General features: G+C 34.9%; 2 protein-coding genes across 2 annotated transcripts in view; one reads left to right on the plus strand and one right to left on the minus strand.

The window, feature by feature from the left end:
- LOC145315870 (uncharacterized) overlaps positions 1 to 25,617 on the plus strand; it is a 207,709-nt gene that overhangs the window by 69,705 nt on the left and 112,387 nt on the right. The window lies entirely within an intron of this gene.
- LOC145315852 (uncharacterized) lies at positions 20,971 to 23,658 on the minus strand. Its single transcript, XM_080155978.1, has 5 exons — positions 23,531 to 23,658; positions 23,008 to 23,132; positions 22,362 to 22,594; positions 21,612 to 21,823; positions 20,971 to 21,426 (listed from the first exon to the last, which is right to left on the minus strand). The coding sequence occupies exons 1-5, from the start codon at positions 23,611 to 23,613 to the stop codon at positions 21,024 to 21,026; spliced, it is 1,056 nt and encodes a 351-aa protein (XP_080012104.1). The 5' UTR covers positions 23,614 to 23,658; the 3' UTR covers positions 20,971 to 21,023.

Genomic DNA, 25,617 nt, shown 5'->3' on the forward strand with positions numbered 1-25,617 from the left:
TTGTACTTAGTATAATTTCAATAAGAAAATTTTTTTTGACTTAGTCAAAATTTATTAATTTTGTACTTAAGATATTTTCAGAATTTTTTTTCCCTAAGCCAAAGTTTATTGATTTTGTACTTAGAATAATTTCATTAGAAACTTTTTGGACTTAGTCAAAATTTTCCAACTTTGGACTTAGAGTGATTCTATTTTATTTTGACTTAGAAAGTTTTTAATTCAATCTTAACTTAGAAATTTTTTTTGTTTGTATGTTCCTTACAAACACATACATAAATACAATACACAGTTCACTCAACAATAAGTAGGACATGAAAACTAAATTTTTACTTGCTTTGCTAATGCTAAAATTTCTATTTCATGTGCCGCCAGAATTCAACAGACAACTTGAGAAGAGTTATAAACCATCAATCATTAGTGATAGTGAATATTAGTGATTTAAAAGTATAGTCAACAACCTAAGCCCTATATGTAATTAAAAGCACACTTATAAGAGACAAAGTTCTAGTAACCAAACGCAGCAAAAGGTTGCAGCAGCCTATCTTGGGAGTCTTGGGACGTCTCTAAAAGAAGTAGCAAGTAATATTGGAAGTACTCTACTGTCTTTATAAAAATCCGGATTAAAACAAAGAAAGAACATTTTCTTTTTATACCATTGAGAAAATTTAATTTTACTTAGGATTATTAGCATAAAGACTATAACCAAGTAAAATAAAGTGTGTACATATAGTTTATAATCTTTATAATCTAAAAATTGTTACCATTTAGAAAAAAAAGTGCACTAATTCAGCTAATTTGATTTTCAATAATATTTGACCAAATAATAACACCAACCTTGTAGTCTACTTTAAAGAGTTTGATTGACAACTTCCAGCGTATAGATTGATCACCTTGCGTAGGATATCACACTTCAGTAAGACACATAGAATTTTGTGTTCTCACTAATTAAGTGGAGCACATCCGGTCTATAATAACCTTGAAAACAAACTGATTATATTCATATATATAGGACAATCTAAATTGAGTCTCAATAACATAGTTATAAGGATTGAAATCACAAGTGAAGCCCCATAATAATTCGCGAATAATACTTAGTAGGATTGGTAGGCATACCCTAATACAACTATAAGTATTGGGTGCGAGATCTTTGATATTCAGGCAAAACTGTTGCAATACTATTAGAATATAGACGATCCTTTGGGAGTGAACCTCAGTAAGTTATATTCATAAAGCCTTACAGGAATAAGCAGATTGTAAGCTACATATCCTTAGAGTGGAGTAAGAATTCAACAAGGATTATAAATTGCTGTTTTTCTCAACAATAACATTTGCTAGGAAAAGTCGACGCCTAAGCAAATAACGGTTAATTTGTGATAGTATATTAGCATACCCAAATTAACTTCGCTGCAAACCTTAAACATTCTATTTAACTTTATAGCTAATTTGTACAGCTAAACAACCCACATTAGCTTTATAAGCAAATATAGAATAAATCTAAGTAGAAGTGTTTCTACAGTTGAGCTTAATTAAGGATAAGAGTGCATTAGCGCACACTCCAGAATAAGATTTAACGCTCACTCGCAAGCATTCGCGACGTAGAAACAACTGTAGGTGAAGTAGACAATACATACTCATCTATATTTAACAATTTTAAAAGAAAAATTTGTTATTGTAAACAATTTTTGATCGTTTTAACTTTAGGCGCATTATTTAGTTTCTTCTTGTACCTTTGCTATTTAAATCCTAAAATAGTACAACATCTCATAAGCTTCTTTAAAGAACTCATAGAAAGTTTAAAAGCTTTAAGCTAGCTGTAATGCCATTATTTAATAAAAGTAAGAAAGATGACAACGCTGAAAAGGCGAACACTCCACGTCGAGGACGCTCGACGACGCCTGGAAGAAGAACTCCTTCAGCTGATGCAGCTTCTGCAGGAGATGATACACGAAGGGAGGAACCAATGCCCAACCAGGAGGAACCAGAACAGAATGGTGAGAGAACCAAGACGCCAGAACCAGACACGGAATCTGTAAGATCCATACCTATGCGCGAGGACTCACCAGACGCATTGATCAGAGATCGATATGTTAGAGCAACACTATCAGATCCTCTGGGAAATTTCCTGTTCCCACAATTCCTGGATACAATAAGACTTTGTAACCCCAACATACGTGTGGACTCAGAAATGATGAGGAACTTCTGTACCAACTACACACAGAGTATGAGGGAATACAAAGAGGAACAAAGACGTGAAGTTGAGTTAGAAGCCCAGCGTATTGTACACGAGGAGAATGACAAACGCACTCAACGACACTTCAGTAACTTCACCAACCAAACTGGAATTAAACCACCAAGCAGCTATGCAAGCAAGAGCACCCTATGCAACGATCAAAAGCTTAAGTTAGCCAATGGAACCTTCCCTCTCAAGCATTGCTTCAAAGGAGACGGCAAACCACCTTACATTACTGATTATCTGTCAGAGATGAACACTGCTCAGGAATTATGTAACCTCTCAAGATCAGAATTCGAAACCTTTATGCTTAGAACCACAACTGGCGAAGCATATACTACTATCCAGCAGAGTTTCAACCTTGGACTATCTATTGAAAGTGTCTACAATAGCTTACTGCTACAGTACGATATACTCATCAGCCCACAGGAAGCTCAAGCTAAGCTGATAGCTTTTAAGGGAACTAAAGCCATGTCATTCCCTAAGCTTGTCAGTACCATTCAGAATCTTGCCAGCAGAGCCGCTGTTCATTATACAGACAAGAAGGAAAGACAGAATGTATTCAACATAACTGCAGTGGAGGCACTCAAACGTAGCTTACCAACAAATAGCCGCAATATAGCATCTGAAAACCATCACAATCTCAGACATGATCTTGGAAGATCCCCTACATATCATGAGTTGACCGCTTCCATGTATCCTAGAACTGAAGACCTAGATCTAGACCTACAGCAGAATGGTGTATCAGCCAGTTACAATGGAGATTTGTCGCTTCATAAAAAGACAAACAACACCAACTACTCACATGACAGGGATACAAGAATGAATAGAGACAAACAGCCTGCTAAAGTTGCCGCTACGTCAAGCTATTATAAAAGGCCAACAGTTAGAGAAGTTACTGCTAAACCAGCCTATCCTAAAACCTACAACAGAGAAAACAGGGATAATAGAGATAGACAACCACAAAAGAACACCAAACAAGATTATCATATCTCCTATGGAACATCCAATAAGCGCTACTGCGGTGCATGTGGTCAAAATTCACACAAAATATCAGATGGATGCAGACTACTGTGCGATGACCAAGGACGACAATATCAAACAGCACTAACATCCGGATACTGCCCAAGCTGTCACAAGAAGTATGGCAAAGACCTATACCACGCTCAACACCTATGCCCTGGACGACCAGCGATGATGGAACTGTACCATAGTGGTAAAGTAAGACCCGGTGGTGTGTTTAAACAGGCATATGAAGAATGGGTTGAGGCCAAAGCCAATGGACAATCCAAAGAGCGTGGCAGAACAAGTAGGGTTAACGCTATTACCGTTCGACTGGATCCTAATGACCCTAAGATTTTAGCGGTAGATAGTTCTGCAGCTATTATGGATGAAAATAGGAAAATGTACCTGAACTGCTCCGGATGTATGTCAAATGGAAACTATGATGTATACATGACAGCTTTGTTTGACTCAGCAGCAGACAGAAATATCATGTCAACCAGCTATTTTGGTATGTTATTTGGAGTACAACAAAATGAGGTTAAGAACCATCTGGAAAAGAGTGACATGGTTCTTGTCAGCTATTCTGGACACAAAATCCCAGTAGCTGGAGAAATAACTCTCATGATTCGTCTCACACAATTCTCAGGCATCTATAGACCAGTACCATTTATGATTGTACCTGAGGAACACAAGAATGTCACACCTATGATCATCGGAATGAATGGCATTAGAGATCTCCAATTAGGGTTGACTTTCGTTGCGGACAACCACCCGCCAGCACCATATCTATACTCTATGTTCCATCCTGGGAGAGTACTAGATAGCCTGTTCTGTTCTGATTATGAGTTACAACTCTGCACAGGTACAATTGACAAAATTGACCCTAATGAAACTCAGACTATAGAAATGAACATCAACCATTTCTTCAACTTGGCTCCTGGAACAAAAGTCATTCTCAGCGATGACCACATTGCCAATGATAGAAATGGAGGAATTAAAATTCAACCTGGACAAACGCAACTGACTGTCAACAACCGAGGACAACTTAGTGGAAGGGCAATGATAACAAATGTCACTGAACATGCAATTACTAACACTGTTATCACCGGATACTTGGAACCAAGCAACCAATTTGTAGTCAAGGAGATCACCACAGACTTTGATTTCACGCAATCATTCCTACACAATGTATCTGTGACAACTGAACTAGATGAGATTGTACAAGCCCTGGAGCAACACGCAGAGAAAGCTACGGCTCCAGCCATCAATCAGATCTCACTAGACACCAGAAACCACTCAGTTCAACTCTTATAGCTACCAAAATACAGCGCCATCAATCTGGTAGAGCGATCTTTTCCTTTAGCTGATGGATATATACCGAATCCTACAGATATAAACAATGACACTCCAGTACCAGGAGTAGCCTTATCTGACTACCGTTCTAATATTGATGAAATTCTAACTACACCAGATCCCGAAAAGAATAAACTCTTTGAAAATAGTGATGACGTTATTGAACTTGGCTTAAAACATATAGCCGAATCTGATAACCTCATGGACTATGTAACAGAACCTACTGGCTATAGTGTGCCTAAGGACCAGTTTGTTAAACCAGAGGATCTTGTGGTGCTGTCAGACTATCCACCAGAGGTAAGACATTATATAGAAGACATATTCCTAAAATCTTACCCCGATATCATATCTACACATTCTACTGATAGAGGTAACATGAGTAAATATCTGGGCAATTATACAATTAGACTAAAACCTGGTCAAACTTTACCCCAGCATAAGAAATTATATTATTTATCACCCGTAGAGAAAATGCAAATGCAATCTATCTTAGAGTTTTTGTTAAAGAACGGCACCATTGAAAGAGCTAATTTGGATGGGGATTCCTATAACAACTATGCAAGCCCAGCTTATCTGATTCCAAAGTCGGATCAGGGGAGCTGTCCTCGTTTAATTGTAAATTTTCAACAATTGAATCCTTGTCTGCAGTCTGAACCTGCACTGCTACCCACAGCAGAAAATTTGATTCAGTCACTAAGGGATAAATTTGTGCATAGTAGTAGTGACATGGCTAACGCTTTTCATAGTATAACGCTAGAACCTTCTTGCAGAGACCTAACATTGTTTGCAACCCCATTAGGAGCTTTTAGACACGCATCCTTACCAACTGGCATTAAGACTTCACCTGAAAGTCTATCACGCTTTATGGAAAAGATATTACACTGGGAATTGGTTTATGATGATAATGGTAATGTTGTAATGGACGGTGATTTAGCCAAAATGGTATACTCACCTATCCCAGAAGTCCAACACATTTATGATGATTTCATTGTCTCAACTGAACTAGCTAAAACTAGATCAGAATCATTGAATATACATTTTAAGATTTTGAAGAAAGTTATGGGTAGAATACACACGCATAAAGGAAAGATTAGTTTAAAGAAATCACAACTTTTTAAAAGTAGGGTAAATTTCTTTGGGTTCTTCATTTCACATAATTATTGCTGTGTAGATCAAAGGCGAGTACAAAAACTTCTAAATATTCCCATGCCTACTGATATTACTATAATGAGATCTTTTATGGGAGTACTACAAAGTATGCATAAACATTTAAGATTTGATATTATGGCTCCTACACATATTCTAACTTCACTTACATCTACTAGATTAGGTAAAACTTTTGTCCCAACTCCAGAACAAAGACAAGCATTCGAAGACATTAAGAAAGCTTTAGCTTCAGGACCAATTTTTAGCAAATTAGTTAACTTATCAGCACCTAAGATTATCTTATCAGATGCAGCCGGCACCTCAACTGGCTCATATTCAGCAGTCTTAGCACAAATAGTGACACCAGAATTACAGGCTAAAACCCTACCCCCTGGGCTAAACTTCGATGATCCTGTACACCATGTTATTTATGATAATAGGTTACCAATTTTACCCCTACCTTTGCAGAATGAAGGTGAAAACATTAAGGATTATGCTAAGCGTATGTCTGAAGATGGACCGCCCGAATTTGAATATTTGGCTAGTAAAACTTTGGGCTATCCTGAAGAAACTGTACACAATAGTCTTGGGATATCTTTACAATTGCTTTTAGAACTAAATAAAGTTCAAACACCTTTGACCACCATCCTGCAAAGAGCATCAAAAATTATACGTTCTACGATGTTGAGACAAAAGTATATCCAATTTGTATTTAATAATGATAGGGATAAATTCTTAGAATTTATTCGCAAACTAGAGCATGGATATGTATATCTAGATCCGCAACAACTCATATTTGAGGCTCTTAGTGTAGCTATGTACCGTCCTGTGATAGTTATCACAAATATAGAGGGTGCCAAACCTGTCACTCAACACTGTTCAGACAAAACAAAACCCCCTTTTGTATTTTTACTATATGGACACAAAGAGCAACACATAGTAAGACCCGCAATGGTTTCATCAACCAATAGCTTTAATTTAAAATCTTTAGCGTCTATGTTTGAAATTATCGCATACACCTCAAAGAAAATTACCGTTGCTGAGTCAAGATTACATATCATAGACATTGAAATCCTAGGAATTATTTATGCAGCAAACTCGTTTAGAACTCTAATAGGTCCAAGCTGTGAATGTACTTTGTTAACAGACGCAAAGTGTGCTTATTATCTCTTCAATCCTAAAGCATTAACAGCCGTTAATAAATTGAAGAGGTGGAATACCACTCTGTTAACTCTAATACCGAAGCTAACAATGTCTTTCTTGAGAGGAGAAGACAATTTGGCAGATTTCTTAACAAGGGCATATAATGCTACTTTACCAAGCATTAAAAAGGTAGCCCTACCTAAATTTGTTAAATCTGGGTTTGAAGATAACTTACCCCAATATAAAGTTTGGACTATTGAAGAATGGACACAGTTCATTATGGATAACCCCGACTATTTGGGTTATGATGAACAACCCCCACAGCCAAAGCAACAAAAACCCAAAATCACCATAAATTCACTTGCCGCAGAACATAGAGTTATAGGCAAAGTACTAAGACCTTTGGAAATCCTAAAAGAAAGGATTAGCATAGAAAATATAATTGCAAACCAAAAAGAGGAATACTCTAACATTTACACACGTTGTCTAACCTCTAAATCAAACAACTACACTTATAAAAGACAGAACTACGAACTTAAAGACACGATTCTGTTTACAAAAATAAAAGGAGATTTAAAGGTTTATCTCCCAACCAAACTATTACCAGTATTAGTATGCTATACTCATCTTTTGTTAGTACATAGTGGAGAAATTAAAATGCTTTTGAATATGCAAAATTTCTTCCACCCTAACCTTAAGAAATATGTTAGAAATTACACTAGATCTTGTTTAAATTGTCAACTTCAAAATTCATCTACAAAACTAGAACAAGTAGGAACTTATAGTACAATTTCAAGACCTTTTGAATGTGTAAGTATTGACTATATACAATCCTTGCCCCCATATCGTAGTTATAATCATATCCTCACTATAGTCTGCCAACTAACAGGAATGATTCTTGCATATCCCATGAAATCACTCACATCCCGTGAATTTATAAACAAATTCATGTTTTATTTCTATCCTAATTTCTCCCCCAGACAAATATTGTGCGACAATGCAAAATCATTTTTAGAAAAGCAAAATTTGATATTCTTTGCTTCTATTGGCATCCGAGTTTTGTATTCTACTGCGTACTTTTCACCCTCTAAAGGATTGGTGGAAGCTAGCAACAAAGTAATAAAATGGCCAATCATTAAAATTTTGGCGCAAGACTCAAAAACCTCATGGGTATATCTACTACCGTTAATAGTCCGACAATATAATTGCACTAAAATACCAAAAACTGGATTTTCACCCATGGAATTATTATTCGGGACACGTAGCTCCCTGTCTAAATTGTTCTTTGGAGCAATAAAACCGGATGAATATCACCCTGAAATAGCTCGCACAGAAGCCTATGTGCAAGACCTCTCGGACGGTATACAAGAAAACTTGGACATTTCAGCAAAAGCTATTGAAAAGGGAAGGAAGGCAAGACTAAAGTATATTAACAAAACCCGCATACACAAACAATTTGATATAGGAGATCTTGTCTTGGTTAGAAATAACACTATTACACCTGGTGTTAACCCCAATCTTACTCCTATCTATCATATTTCACCCTATAGAGTTTTGGATGTAAGCCCTAACAGTTGCAAGCTTGAAAGAATTTCAGACAAAAGAACTGAAATATTTAAATACTCTTTCAACGAAATCAAAAAGTTCAAGCCTATGGACGAACATTTTGACACCCTCCCAGAGGAAATAAGGGGAATTATTACAAAGCCTTATAATAAACTCACAAATCAAGAGATAGCCACATTAGTTAAAAATGACACACTTCCGCTTATATTCCCGGTTAATTCCAAGGATCCACAACCAGGAATACGCGCACACTCACCCTTAGAAACACGAAAACAAGCGTCACAAAATAAGAAACCATTAGACTCTGATTCGGACATAGAGGACTCAAGTGCCGATGAGGACATGACACTCGATTCCGTATTTATTACCGGAGGTCGACGACTTAGGAAAATAAATGATAGACATGTCAGATTTCGGAATGGCACAAGTTCACAACCATAATTTACATTTCCATTTACCCTGTAAACTTGTGAACAATATGATAATATGTTATTCTAATCTGATAACTAAGTTATCATATTCATGTAAATTTTCCCACTCAAGGTTATATATCCAGTGGTAAAATATACATATTTTCTCTTCAGCAGGGGAGACCAACTATATGCAATATACGTCGACTAAAGAGTCGATCCCTTCAAAAACACTTACATAAAAAAATTGCATATAGAGAGTTTTGATTCTGTATAGGCAAACAGAGTCAAACGATTGATACAGATTGTACAAAAATACGAATGTTACAAATGTTAAATACGCACCCTGACATATACACAAAAACTATTTAAAACATTTAATACAAATTGTACAAAGTGTACAAACATAGCAGTACTAGTAGGCAACCTATATATATACGCCTTGAATTGTGATGAGTTGATTAGTTATTAGAAACTATAACCACTCTACATACAAAAAAAATATGTCAAAAACTTTAATTATAACTTCGGACAGGAAACGCCCACTCAGAATTTTAGTAGTAGCAGTGAACAATAATGATAACTTAAAGTTTACCCTGAAATTGAGTCAGTTTACTATAACATATCCACAAGTGAGGAAATCACCAACCTTGTGAAGTACTACAGTTATCACATAACACGTAAGTCTTAACAGAATATTTTACAAAAGCTATAAAATGCAAACTAGATTCCGAAAGCCTATGCCTAGATCACAACGAATTCTACATGAGACCTTCGCGAACCTAGTAGAATATTGTTATAACTTGCTTACGATGATTAAAGAAATGTTATCGTTTAAAATTAGTTGTGGAATCAGCCAACCTAGTCGTATTGTACGATACTTGCATTGTCGTATACTTAGAAACACTTATAGAGACGCATACAACCGTTTGGTTATACGGTATAGACAGCAGGAGTATAGAAGCCGACAGACTATAACAGACGAATTACGGGCAGTAGCACGCCAAATAGAGAATCTGAGAGACACAGTCCTCCTCATTTCTGGACATTGTACTCTCCCCACTATCCATGAAGAGTAAACTAGATTAAAACTGATTCTTATAATCTGATTTCTAACAATGACGTACGGACGTATCCTAACGATATAAAAGTTTTGCATATGATAAAACCTCTTGTACATATGTGTATTGATGTAAAATACTTATATTCTCATATATCTCTATGTAATTATTGAAAACGATAGGAAATTAATCGCATAAACCATAGTTAAGATATCAAAAAGAACATAGCAAGAAATTTTGTTATTTATAAAAGTTATCATGAACCAAGTGAATGTAAGCTAGACTAAGCACCTTGTAAAAATAAACTTTAATTATGTATCTAACTAAATTAAGGAACAGACAGTAATACTTATAGAGTAGCTACGTAAACGGGAGTTGTACACAACAAATACTAATCAGTAAATAACAGTGTATATGCTACTTAAAATCTCTATATTTATTTTAACAAAAGTAAATAATCTTTAGAAAAGGTATAAAATTTTTTTTTGACAAATATTTTTCTTTGGTGAAAATATAAAATTAAATCAATTTTGAAAACAGAACATAAATTTTTATTTTTTACAGTATTTGAAAAACATTATGATAGTAAGAAGTTTTCTGACAATTTAACATCTTAGTTAATATAATTTGGACATAAGCTGTATATTGGCACATAATAAAACTTCGAGATTGCTAATACTATTAATTGACCTCTAAATGTTGAATTTGTACATATATAAAAGGCACATAGCCTAACAACAAGCCAACGTGAGCCAAAAATTTAACTCTACTTGTTGGAAATAAGACTTAGGTTTAAATTTAAAGGGACATAAGAACATTTTACCTTGAAACTCTAAGCTTTATGACTATTGTATTGAAATTTAAAAGGGAAACGCTATTTATTCTAAGCCTTACTAATTAAATAAAGCTTCCTTAATGAGATCATCCAGTCAACGATATTACTTTAATTACTTGAATCACAAACAGTCTTTACATGAGTTTTCTTAAAAATACTTGAGTAAGCGTATTTAAATAACTTTGTCTAACGTCAGTCTTTCAGTCTACTTAGATATTGGTTACAAGAAAAAATATATGCTATTTACAAGTCCTCTCTATATCACAGCACAATTGAAATTCACGATTAATGCACAGGGATGGATATAAATGAAATTTAGAGAAAAGGTACTGAGGTGCGAGTTCGATTAAATATCTATATATACATAACCCTTACAAGCTAACAAGAATGAATAAACTGTGACATAAGGCTGTAATTACAGTTGTTAACATACTATTGAGAAAAGAAAAAGATTAGTTCGCTTACGAAGAAAGTAATTAAGATTGAATGAAGTTTTAAATTATGGGCATAAAGAAAATACAACCTTATAATCATTTCCTTACATACTAAATATCCTTACAGACTAAACATGTATATACATAACATAATGGCAGAAGTGTAAATTAATATTTGGTTTTGTACAGTATAAAAAGTCATAATGTCTAATAACAAAAGTCTTTACTTCATAGTGATTACTATTTTGACTAGTTACATAAATATTAGAAAATCTGTAAATTTAGTCACATGTTGTCTAAAACTGGTCATTGTCTTAAAATTTGTATGTCATATTTCAACCAAGCTAACAGCGCCACTTTACGGCGTACGTTTAGGGAACGTGGGACCCCGACGTCGAGGGACTCCCTCAACGCCGGAATCCTCTGTCCTGTTATTATCTGAGGAACGCGTAGCTGAATTGAAGCTACTCTCCGCTGATGTTATCTCTTCCAAGATGGCAGGAGTTGGAGTACGCATGGAGCGGCGTAGACGTTCCAAACTGAGAACTCGTAGTGGAGTGGGGTACTCGATTTCATCACTCACCGCATTAAATCTAATGGGCGGGAGATCGGCGTCCTCGATATCGTCAACCAGTGGGACTAAACTGGCCGCATCCTAAAATAAGAAAAGGGACATTATTAGACAATCATTTTAATAAATGTTCACAAGAAAATGTATCAACGCTTATGCATACATGTTTGCGAGTTAATTTTTATATACATCACTAATACTTTATCCAGAATCTTAATATTAACTATTAGGAAGGAACTATACCATAGTTAAAGTAAAATTATTGTCAAAAAAACATAGCTATCTGAGCTAAACAGCCTAGTCTAAGTTACGTAATTTTTGCAACAAAGAAATATTATAAGAGCTTATCAAACTTACCACAGACAAATCAGCTGCAGATGGAGATTCAATGCGACTAAGGCACATAATAGAGCTCAAGGAAGAGCTGTCGCTGGATCCCTCAGCTGTCCTCTCAGAACTGACCCGATTACACCTCCCCATAGTGGTGTAGAACTGCGTCAGGGGGATTGAGTTGGTTGCCTAGAATATAATAGATTTTATTAGTTTAATCGCAACACCAACAAAGAATCTAGGAAAATCAGGAAATGAGAATGCCTAAAATCCTGTAAAGCTATATGATTAGGTAGCGATTCGACCCACTTTATATTAGAATTAAAATCTTAGATCGGTTCAAAAATGCTTATGCAACCATACATTTTAAGATTAATATTCTACCAATAAAAGAATTTTAGTTGCAAATACCTCTGGATACGTGTACAAATGTACAGCCTCTTTCTGAAAATTAATAGAAAAACTAAAGCATGGATACTTACATGTAGACGCTCTGTTTGATCAAAGATCAACGGACGGAAGCCAGGACTTCCCGACGGGGTGTCCAATCCCGCAAGCACATTACTTCCAGTAACTCGATCCTCAGTGGCAGACAGGCGGTGTACAGCAAATAGCCCAACTCTGGATCTCACTTCGGCTGGAGTCGATGGACTAGCAGAGGGAGCCTAAAACAAAAAGGAAACATTAAAGACTTGATCTAACACTTAAAATCCCAATGAGAAACGTGCGGCACGAGCAAACTCTCAACCTTCCCAGAGGGAAATAATATTAGGTTGCTAATTAAGATTTTAGTAAATGTTAACTGGTATCTCAATTTAATTGCGGTAATCGAGCGGATTTCTCTGGTGACATAAAACGACGACAAACGGTGAGCGATATATATGGAAGAGCCGAAAGTCAACGTTGAGGAAGTGAGAATAGGACAGAACAACCCTGCAACATCATGATGCTTTATTAGACAAAACAGGTGGCTAGAAAAGAAAAAAAAATATACAAAACAGAAAAGAAATATACAACAGAAGAAATCTCACCTGTGTATCTGACAGAATATCATCCATCACAGAGGAAGCGGCTTCGTACATGCCTGTATCCGACGGCTCCACAGTTGGCGACGTAACTCCAGATCTAGTCCTGTTGGTCCTGTTACCGCAGTGAAGAAGCTCAATGGTCCTGACGCCTATATTACGGAGGCGCGTACATACATCTCTTATCCAGCGAGCCAGCGACCTGTCTGAGGTGTTGTCTAAACGTGTTAGAGTCTCAAGCCCTACAGCACCGAAGAAGACCACTATGAGAGCACATGAAAACAAGCCTAAACCCAACAACATGTTAATTAAGCCATCCATGTTGAGTGCGTCCAGACTCGTCTTCTGGTCTCTCCTCGACTCGGCAGACCCAGAATCACCTCCGGCAACATCGTCACCAATGTCACCGCAGGAGTTCTGCATCACCGAATTGAGGAGAGACCAGATGATTTGTATCGTTCTACTAAGCATCAGTGAGAGATGCTCGTTGCCAAACATCTCCCCTTGATCCCTTTCGGACTCTACAGTATCAAAAGTACTTGTACTCCCATAGTCATCGACATCAGCAAGGCTTGGCATCCCAGACGCGTCGCTGTACACTGAACTCGAGTCGTCTAAGGAGGTTTCGAGAAGCGAGGAATTGGCAAGAGTGGCCGCAGCCGCTCTCATCGATTCCTCGAATCTTTCCTTAATATTCAGATGCGCGTCGAGGCTGTCAGGAATATACATTATGAGCGGATGTAAATTTAAAATAAAGGACTAGTGATTCTGAAAGGCAATATAGTAAAGTTAATTTTATGAAAAAGACTGTACACACGAATATTTTTTTTGTATTTTAAGCAACTATGGTTGAGCTTCCTAACCATTAAAACTTTGATTTATTATTTTAAAAAGTAAAATTCTTTAAGTTAAAGAATATGTAATTGACCTTACATGATTCAACGCTTAAAAATAGCTATCGTTAAGCTATCCAAACATTAAAACTTTGTTTTATCAGATTCAGTTAAGTTAAAGAATATGTAATTAATCTTACATGATTCAACGCTTAAAAATAGCTATCGCTGAGCTATCAAAAACATCTTCATTATGATGTATCAAGCAATTAAAACTTATGTACTAGCTAAATCTGAATATTTTCAATGACGTTTTGAAAATACTATCGATAAAGCTAGCTAAATATAATTTTTGTAAGCGACCATTTTAAAATAAATATGGTTGAGTTACTCGTAACGTAAATAACCTATCAATTAGCGTCATTATAATTGAATTAAGTAAAAGGAAAATCTTATTTTAAAACCTATAATAAACTTGTTTTAGAAGATTTGAGTCAGGACTCAATACATTTTGATTATAAAAAAGGGACGCAGTAATCAAAAGATAAAACGAATAAAATGATGGAACATATCTGTGTCAATATAAGTTTTGCTTACGATGAACGACTTTAACTTTTGCAGACGGAAAACGTAAACAAAACAAGGTACGTCAATGTGCCCGATGATTCAGATATGTCCTATCAAAACTACAAATATTATATAAAACAAAATTGTCGTAGATTGAAGATATACCCATATTGCTTCTAATCCACTTTCGATCAAAAATATAGTGATAAAGGCCTTATCGACGAAGAAAATAAGATTCTTGAGTCTTAAATAGAGGCTAACGAATGCAATAATGGGCATATCAACAATCTATAACATAAAAACATTCATATAAAACAAACGGGTTACTATATTTTATCACTTTTATATAAATTCTCTTAGAATTTAGCGGTAAAATTAAACACTCGAACGCAAGCTCCGCTCGCAAAGACAATTATTAATGAAATGAGCATAATTACTGGGCCGCCAGCTTTTTATAACCTCGCTCAAATCCAACCCCTATCACTTTTGACCGCCCAAACATAAACAAAGGGTTGACAACTTATTGTCACGTAAAATTTAATTACGGACGTCGAACGATATATTTTGTAGATATTAAGTCTAAAAGGTATACTTGACAAGCGATGTAATGTAAGACATTAGTCTTTAAAATGATTAAAATTTATTCGTGTAAAAAAATAAGATAAATACAGCTAATGCCAACAATGGTATAAACCATATGTACATATACAAAATATACAAACAAGGGTTACCAACTATTGTTAGTAAAATCTTATATTTATACATATATACGAGTAATGTAACCAAAGAAATTAATACGATATGTAAATACTAATTGTACTTATACATTTTTATATAAAATATTGTTTAAATTCAGGAAACAGTTATATTTAACAGAAATAGAGATAACAAATCAATCCATTATAGGTCTATCTGTAACGAAAAGAATTTCTATAATATCCCAGGGATAAAATGATTAATAAAAGATTATTAAAATTTCTTTTGTTTAGATTACCATAGCCAGGATACCCCAAGGAACCGGTTGGAGCACGCGCACTAACTCTTTTTAGGATCTACCATGGACCAGCCTGGAGATAACCTAGATGATCATGGAGTATTGGAGCCCTACCACCACCCTACCTTGGACGGATTGCGGTTGTGTTCCTGTCAACACCTTGACACTATAGACGAGAACAACAACATTATCACCACACCAGAGTACGATGGATTCTCAGAGAACCTGTCCATCACCATCAGGAATTTCTTGTTAAATACAGCCCTGAATACCAGAGAAGATAGTAGAGTGGAGACCGATAGTGACATCAGCTCCAGCAGCACACTATCCCTCTCTACAAATGACCTCAACCAACTCTACTATGACCTGGAAAATCACTCAATCACCTTGGACGAGAATGGTAACGAGGTAGCACAAGTGGACGCCCTTGGCTACATATCTACCTCACCCCCAACCTCAACCTACACTTCGAACGAGAGCACTTCACCACCTAGTTCATCATCAGAAGAAGCTGAACTATCCAGAACAACCAACGCAAAAACATTTATTGATGTGACAATGTTAGATAAAACTAAACCCCTCAAGAAAAGAATGTATTCTATTTGGGAGGTTTATCATCTTGTATACCCAGCTATGAAAATACGCAAAGCATACTTTCTTAATGGAAAGCGTATTTAACTTAGCTTGGAATACATTTATAGTTTATTATATATGCCTATATACTGGGACTACTAAACTTTTTCTTTTTCTCTTTTTTCTTTTTTAACAACTTACCCCCATTGGAGATGCGACCCTCAATTTTCAAATTCTTTGAACGTACATATGAGACTTTTACAGAAATGCTTCGCATCCACAACTATCTATCTATGCTTGATATAAAGTCAACACTTTATAGATCATATTATGAATCTTTGATTGACACGTGCCCTGCAATTATCTAGTAGCACTCAGGGGCAAGACACAATTACTTTAGCTAGGCCCAAGGCATTATTTGTATCAATTTATGCATTCATAGGCCTATCTTTACCTATATGACACCATATACGGGTAACGCTAGCCTATTCATGGTAATCTGTATGTGATTTGCTAATAGTATATGTTTATTAAAGATATTATGTTTATAGTTAATGTAATCATATAAACAACCAGTACATATATGTATGCCTACAACCATGCCTGATTTACGTCACATATTAACACACAGATATTTAATTGCACAGACAAACACTAAAATCCTGGTCCAGAGCTAATGTTATAGCATGTACCTCTTGAATTTATTCAGTTATTTATTAACTCTCCTACCATCAACTTCTCTTTCTGGCTTTAAAAGGTAATGACTTAGTTGTTTGGCATGCATTGTAGTTTAAATTTAGGCCCCTTAGTACTTAGCATGAATTGAGCTCAGGCCTTATGTTAGAACTCTAACACTTAGCACAATTCACTGCTTGGGACTTAGGGCACATTTCTGTCCTACTCTACTTATACTTTTAACACTTATCCTGTAAATATTTTCATACTTAACTTATGCACTTGTAATATAAATACACTTTATAAAAACATTTTCCTTCCTTAATACTTAATATACTTATATAATTCTAATCGAATATCAAAACCAACCATTTATTCTTAGGTTAAAGCAACATAATACTTCGCGTGGGTCTTTTGTTGAGCTTCCACCAGCTCAACCAAATTCGTATTATACTTGTGGGAATAGAGGGTTAAGCATTCTAAACAAACGAACCGACGATGAGAATGTCTATGTGTATTGCATTAAAATTAGGTTTTAGTAGTACTCATAGAAGAGCGGTCTCCATACCTAACTATGGACAAACGCCCCATTCGCACACACATTTTATTTAACGGGTAGAGTTAATAAAAAGAATTATTTTGATGGAATAAACTTTTAACTACTCTGAATTATTTGTAAAAGCATTTCTCGTATTTATTCGAATCCGGTGGATAGGAACCGGTTCTCATCAAACGAAAAAACTATGTCAAGCATCGTATTACATCCAGCTTTCTACGAATATAAAAATATACAATCATAAGATTAAAACCAGTTTTTTTAGCTTTTGCCTACGGCACCTAGGGGCTTAAAAAACTGGTTTTAATCTTATAATTGTACATTCTATATCCGCGGAAAGCCGTTTATAATACGATGCGAGAAATAACTATTATGAATTAAAATTATTTATTTGTAAGGAATAACAACAGTGAAGAGTTAGATGTACGAGCAGTACAACAAGAAAATATAAATCTAAACACAAAAGTTAAAAATCTAGAATTACAGCTCTGCAACCTAAAGGTAAAATAATTCAAATTTTAAACATTTTTTTCAAGTTTTTTATTTTTATTTGGTAGTTAGGTAAATTAGGCCTAAAGATCAAATATGTCCTAATCTAGACTTCTTGCGGACATGTATTACTAATGAAATAAATGTTTAACAAATAATAAAGTACTTTTATATCCGAAGACCACAAAGAGATACAGTTTTCCAAGTGCTATAAAAATCGGACATAGACCTATATCAAGCTAACCCTAAAAAGAATAATTCAAGCGGCCAAGCATTTAAATGTCATCCAAAATTTAACTTTATTTGTACTTTTATAAATATTTATTGTTATTTGGTTGCGGACAGGATCTTTAAGAATCCTTTGCACTTTCACATAATAGATGAAGGAGAGCCCGAGAAGGGGTATTTGATGGCTTTAACGCGGCCAAATTAGCGTGAAACGAGTCATTGACATTTTCTTTATTTCATTTAGAATGAGAAGTTGCATAAATCCAAAGAGCAACTAGTCTGCAAGAAATGTGAAACAATCCAAAAGACATTGAATGAAGAGAAAATAAAATCCACCAACCAAGTTAGACAAAACGAACTTCTACTAAAGGTAAATGACAAGATATGAGATCAAGTAACACCAGGCAAAAAAAAACAGATAATAAATACAACCTCAGACATTGACAATCCTAAAATAGCAGTAGCATTTAATATGCCGTAGTATAGCCAATATTCGAACAAGACACCTGATTCAAAGAGATTTTATACAGACTAAGTAATTCATAATTTTCTGTAGCCTAGGTCAAAAACTTGCTGTCTGGTAGGTGTAGGGTTTTGTCTGGTCCATGCTGCGTCATACTAGAGACGTTAAAAATGATACCTACTGCTGCTATGTCTGGCACTAATAGTACTAATAGAGTATGGGGAATGCCTTGCACCTTAATCAGGCGCAACCAAATACCATGAACAGTTAGGACTTTAAGACAAAGGTCGCACATTTAAAGGGTTGGTTTTCTGTTGGATGATACTTAACCTATATATGTGGGAGTTAGAGTATCGTATCCCATATGCCCAGATGATCACATTAAATCAAAGGAGGTATTTGGTTGCCTATCATCTGAAAAAATAATGCATTATTAATATTTTTAGGAAAATGCTAGATTGGTATCTGAGAACGACTCCATGGAGAAAATGTTGGAAGAGCAGCAACAAATTATAAAGTTGGCCCTCAACAGAATTATTCCCAGACAGATTGAACAACCTAAATTTTGTGAGGTAATCACCATATAGAATAATGTAATAAGATGACTGTCTGTGAGTGTGTGTGTTTCTTAAGATCACAGAAACATTTTTTTGAATTGGTGAGATTTAGGCTATTTTGTATGGCTAGGGGGGGGATAGCTTTTTTTTTAAAGAGGAAAGAGGTTTATTGGACCTCCAACTGATTTTTAAAATTGTAAAAAGGTTGATTTCCCTGAGGCCTCATTTTCACCCTCTACTGATTGAAATTCTTAGATACTAAGGCGATAAATAATATACTGATAAGTATGATTAAAGTTAGGTTTTAAGAAATTATTGAAGTATCAATTAAAATTAAATAATAATTTGTATTATATTTTAGGACCACAAAAGAACCCTGTACACATACACTGACTCAATCCTTACTAAATAATCATATGTAATTTTTATACTATTTATTCAAATAAAATTCATGACTAATTATTTTGTTAATATTTGCTATTTTGCTATTTAAGTTTTATTTAACCAATGATTGTTATTTATCTCGGTCGTTTTAAGTTGGTCAGCTTACACCAACAACGAAATAAATTTTGTAAAAAAACACGAAACCTATACGCGATTTTCAGCGGTCGTTGGGGATCAACACATAGTAGAATGGACGACCTTTACAATTACATCTGCCCCCAAATATTATTTTAGATTTATTTCGCTTGTTGGTTATACCCTATTCCTGCAAGTTGGTATCTAATACATAATTTGTGTAGATGAGTCTAGAGATGTGTTTGTAATAGGATGTAATATACGTGGATATTATGATGTGGGAAAAATTGTCGTCAATTTAGGTTTTTTTTCCCCTGTAATTTATTGGTCAATTTATTATTAATCCAGTAGGAGGCAAGAGGATGGGGTAAAGGGGGGATGGGGGAATCGTTACTTTGGCTAGTTACAAGTTTCACTTTATTAGAGTACATAATAATCTGATCCAAGTAATAATAAATCCATTGATATGTATAACTAGTACGTCCAGAGATAAACCTGTCAAAACAGGTGATTTACAAAACCTTACCAATAGTTTTTTGGTGAAATTATGTCAGGTGTTGCTTAAAAATCTGAGATCAAATCGATCCTACCATATACAGGGTAACCAATGTAAACTGTTTTTTTTTAATGCTTATTAATCCCTTCATAAATTAGCTATCTTAGAAAAATAAAGATATTTTGATAGCTTAACTACTGACCGTTTTATGAAATGATGATGAAAAATTGACAAAGATAACAGAAAAAAATCTACAAAATAATACATAAAGGGCTTATTTTATTGAAAATAAAACTGATCCAGCTGGTGGTCAAACGTTGGATCACACAAATAAACTCCAGACAATATTAGAACTGGCATTGTAGGCCAAAAAAAATCTGATATAGTTCTTGGGTGCATTTGGAGCAAGCTACACATAATAATGTACAAAAGAGACTTTTCAATGCTGAAGGGGGCCATAATTCATTAACATCTTTTCATTTACAATCCAATAACATTCCCGAACTACTGAAACTTCAAAATTTCAATTGTTTATTTAGATTTGATTTGCTTTTTAGATTGTTCCTATTCCAAAAGTCGTCTTTGATATGTAAACTATGAATATTATTAAGATCGAGTGTATTCAGAACCCAAAACAAAATTTGGTATGCAAATAAAGAAACGATAAAAGCTGTTAACGGCGGCTACTCGCTGTGGATTTATAAAATAGATTATGGACGACATGGTGAATAGGACTGCAGAATGTTTATAAAGTGAGTCTTGTATAGCTACGGCCGTTTATTATTTTTCAGTTTGGCTTCGAAACCGATTAATATTCGATGCAATAATCAACTAAATAACAAATATAGAGTATATGCAACTAGGCAGAATAAGAAACGGTAACACTGGGTTTTAAATAATTTTGCATAAAATAAAATTATAAATATATATTTTTTTCTTCTATTTTTACATTAACATAAGAAATTTACTTTTTATTTCTATAATTGACACACTGAGGACAGCCACAATGTTCATCATCTCCGCCACAGAATCCCCATTTGCTGCAACAAAAATTATCACTATCCGGATTACACTCGGTCGGCCCAGAGCCATCCGGCAGCGGAAACTCTTCGCCACACCTCCGATCCTTCCTCCAGGTTCCCTCCCAGTCCTTACCCTTGTCCACCTCTGTCCTGTAGTCCATACACGTATCGCAGGCACAGTGCTCGTCACCGGGGCCACAGTAGCCCCACTTGCTGCAGCAAGGGTTGGCGCTGGAGCCGTCACACTCGCTGGGCAGACCATCGTCCAGTGGGAAGGAAGCTCCGCAGCGACGATCAGTTCTGACACGGCCTTCAACCAGTTGCACTTCTATTCCAGATCCACTTCTAAAAGATTATGGGAAAAATTAGTTCAAATGGAAAAAAAATGTCTTCTTTGATATCATTTGTTTAAGAGGTCCAATCTAAAAGTAGAAATGGGACAGTTCAAGTTCATGGAATATTTTCTCTTGATATGCTCCCAAATACATTTTTAGTCTTTTGATATAATTCTACCAAACATAATAATTAACCTGAAATCAACACAACCAGGACAATCACAGTGATCTGGCCCAGGTCCACAGTATCCAAACTTGCTGCAACAATGGTTAGGACTGGTTCCATCACACTCACTGGGTGTCCCGTCGTCCAGAGGAAACTCGTCGCCGCAACGGCGATCTGAGCGTACCTTGCCAGAAAGATTAATTGGACGGTAGTTTACACAGGTTTCACAGTAGCAATGCTCCTAAAACAAAGAATTTTTTTCAACATTTTGTTATTTTGTTATTTTATTATCCTATTATAATTAATTATATAATAAGTTAAAAATATGTCTATTCAACGTATGAAAACACGTTAGTCAGAGTTACTTTACAATTTTTTTTTCAAAGGCGAAAAATCTACTTAAAATCTAAATTCATTTAATCTCTAAGTCTGTGTGTTTTATACAGGGATCTTAAGGGCTAAGAAAATGGACGATAATGATTTAAAACTTTAAAAATTTTATTTCATCAAATTTAAGTCCAATGCATCCTCCCTCTCGTGTTTTATAGAAGATCTGGAAATCAGAAATGCCTAAAAAATTTCGATTTTCAATGATCCAGACATTAAAATCTAAGGAAAGCTGTTCCCTCGTATTTGTCTAGAAAGACTAATTTGTTATAAATCTTTTCTTGAATTTTAGGCAGATATTAACCAGGTATAAGGTATAACCAACAAGCGAAATAAATATAAAATAATATTTGGGGGGCAAATGTAGAGGTCGTCAAAATTTATTAGCTTACTTGTGTATTACCACAGAACCCAAAAGCAGAGCAACAGAAATATTCAGAATTAGGATCACACTCAGCTATAGTTCCATCCTCCAGCGGATACTCAGTGCCACACTTGCCATCAGGACGGAATACACCGTTGCTGGTGAATGTCGGCTGCACAGGTTTCCTGACAGGGGCTGGAGCCAGTGCAGCTACAAAGGCGGGGGCAGGAGCGGAGGCTGGTCGACTTCCACCAGTTGAAACTAAATAAAGTTAATATATTTTTTAATTAACGCATAAAATAAATTTGTAAAATATTCTATATATTATATTATATTCTATGTATGCGTAAAAAAAGTTTACATAAAATCCAAGGTAAAAACTTCAAATTCATTGTGTAAAGTCCAATGCAATTACCTTATGGGATAACAATAGACAAATCCAAAAAAAAGTTAAACAAAACTTTCCCTTCTTTGGATTAGAACTATTGGTTAAAAATCCGGACATTTCTAGTTTTTAAGTCTGAACCAATCAATCAAAATTCAAAGTATCCTAAGTTTCAAGCCAACGAATTAGATCATGGTCATAAAACCTTGGGTTCCAATAAATTTTCAGTCCAATGTACCCTCCTCCCTGAGTCCATATTGCATAGAAAATATGATTTGTTGTTGATTACCTCCATCACAATCCCATCCACAGTGGCCATTCTTCTGGCAGCATGTTGGAAATGGAGGAATATGCTCACACTCAGCTGGACCTCCGTTGGGGGACAGGTTACCTGGACCACACAGTCCATCATCCCTAGTAAAAAGAGTATAAGGTGTCTTTTTGCTAATTTGTATAAAAAAAAAGGTATCTAAAGCCGCTTTAATTGGTAACTAATTATCAGGGATAAAACAATGGTCGATAAGTTTAGACACCACAAGTTTATTAACCTTTATTATATAGGTACCAAAGGTTTTAAGTCAACAAATTAAAGACCACGATTATTAAACATTGAGTACCTTATTGGTCCAATGTCCCCCGACCTCCCTGAAACTAGCCTTCGTCATGAGTAAGAATTTACGAATTTGCCTTGATAACTTTTTTGTTCTTGTCCTATTTTAAAGCTTATTATTTTTAAAAGTCAAATATAAAATTGCTCCAAATAAAAAACTATTTATAGAAAAAAATATAATACATCAAAATTGCTTTTTCACCTGACGTTTTGTGCCTTCACAAAGTTGAGTAAAAGTGCCAGAACCAGAGTTCTGGCCACCAGGATCACCTGGATTTTGGACATTCTTGATCTCACTTCTAGCTGAAATTATACAAAAATGAAACGATGCTTCCAGATGTTTTATTTCAGTATAACTAAGCTACTCTGTAATTCACTATTTATGTCCGTCCGTCATTCTATAACGCTATGGAAAAAAACAAATTTTATGGGCTGCTAATTAAGACAAACAACTGCATTTTTTAAAAAAGATTCCCAGTACAAAGGAGCATCCAGTATATAATTTACTTGCGCTGTCAGTCTGACAGTCATGCTACAAAAATAGAAATATAAAGCATAAAAAAAATTTATTTATAGATTTATTCTTGATTACTGACCACTGTATATGTTTTCTTCAAATCACTTTGTCCGTATTTCTATTCATAATTTTTGTGCTTAACTATTTATGGATGTTGTCATCCTTGTTTAACTTATCTTTTATAAAATTAACTATTCTAAATATAAGTTCATAACCGCATTAAAATTATTAAACTAAAAATTCCTATAAGGACTTTTTCTTTTGAAATTTTAGAAAAGCCTTGCTTCAATTACTAAAAACACTATAGTTATATTACAGAGGATTTCAACATTTTAACTTTAACTAAATCTAAAAAAACGCTTTTGTTTCCTTTAGTTGTTAAAAGTTTAAGGCCTATGTTTAGTTTGATAGAGGGGCAAGGACACTGGCACAAACCAGGGGGTTGGGTTAAACTGTGCCCACCCCATCCCTCAGTGACACACACACACACACACAAGATCTGGCTTTTCTACCTACCCAAAGAGAACCATTGACACACAGGGAGGCAGGGATAGATCATAGAAAATTAATTAATCTTCCCAAAATATATATGTAATAAACAAATTAAAAGTAGCTAATAATAATTAGAGTAAAAGGGGTAGAATTGATTTTCTATCATTGTTCTTAAACTTCCTGATTAATACTTTAAGTAAATCTATTATATAGTAAAGACAACTTTCACCTTTTAATATCATTCAACAAACCAAATAATCATATAAACATGGCATAGAACAAGTTTGTTTCTAAATGAAAGAAATGCGAATTCAGATTATAATATAAAGAGAAAAAATTAATTTTTAAGTGTAATATTTTCAAAATCTGAAAAGCATAAAAAATTTTGACTTGAAATTGTTGTTTTGACTAGTTTATATTCCTATGATTAAGTTGTAGGCCGAATATGAGATGCAAAACAAGGATGAAAACATGCACTGAGGCGATGCTTGATTACACATATTTAGCGAAGTAAAATTCAACAAAATTGCTTTAGACGTATAGATAACTGTTATGTATATGCAATTGCAACACATTGCTGTCACAGGAATCACAATTTTGAAGAGGGTTTCTGAAATGTAAAATTTTTGCCAAATTATTTTATTCCATCGTGTTTTAATAAACAAATTTTTAGAATTACTATGCTTTTTACCACATAGTTTCAAAAATCTTCATAAAGTTCAATACCTTTAAAACGATTATTTTGGCATCTGGTTTTATTCCTTAAATGTAGCAAAGGGGGCTCATTTCTTGAACTTTAACTTTTTTTTACTTTTACTATCTCTCATTTTTTAAAATTCTCCCCTAGGTCTTAATCTATTTTACTCTTTTTAAATATTACTGTTGTCTCTTTCTTTTTACTTTTCCTTCTCTAGATCTAAGCTATATATTTCTACCCTTACCTTTTACACAATACTGAAATGGATCTAAATATATTAAGATAAAATATTAAAACCAGGACGAGGGAGGACATTGGAAAGTAAATTTCAATGTACCCCGAAATTTTATGAACAATGCCTCACATTTATTCATCAAGATCCCTGACTTAAACAAAGAAAATGTAATTGTTCCGCACCCCTGTCCTGCTCTGAACTTTGTGATCCTTGATCCACAAAAATGTTCCCCGCCTGGTCTCGCTGTGGACCGCCCACACCATGTGTCTAGCGCACCAAGTGTCAGGGATAAATATTTCCTGATAATGTCTCACCTCAATAATCAGATAATTCATTCGACTGTCTTAA

Source organism: Acartia tonsa, chromosome 4 (assembly GCF_053477335.1).
Source record: "Acartia tonsa isolate MP-2025a chromosome 4, ASM5347733v1, whole genome shotgun sequence".
NCBI lineage: Eukaryota > Metazoa > Arthropoda > Copepoda > Calanoida > Acartiidae > Acartia > Acartia tonsa.

Coding starts and splice junctions, on each gene's coding strand:
- LOC145315852 (XM_080155978.1), bottom strand. CDS start 23,613: ATGTCCAAAATCCAGGTGATCCTGGTGGCCAGAACTCTGGTTCTGGCA. Junction 23,133..23,530: donor GTGAAGGCACAAAACGTCAG/GTGAAAAAGCAA, acceptor TCTTTTTACTAG/GGATGATGGACTGTGTGGTC. Junction 21,427..21,611: donor CCTGGTTGTGTTGATTTCAG/GTTAATTATTAT, acceptor ATAATCTTTTAG/AAGTGGATCTGGAATAGAAG.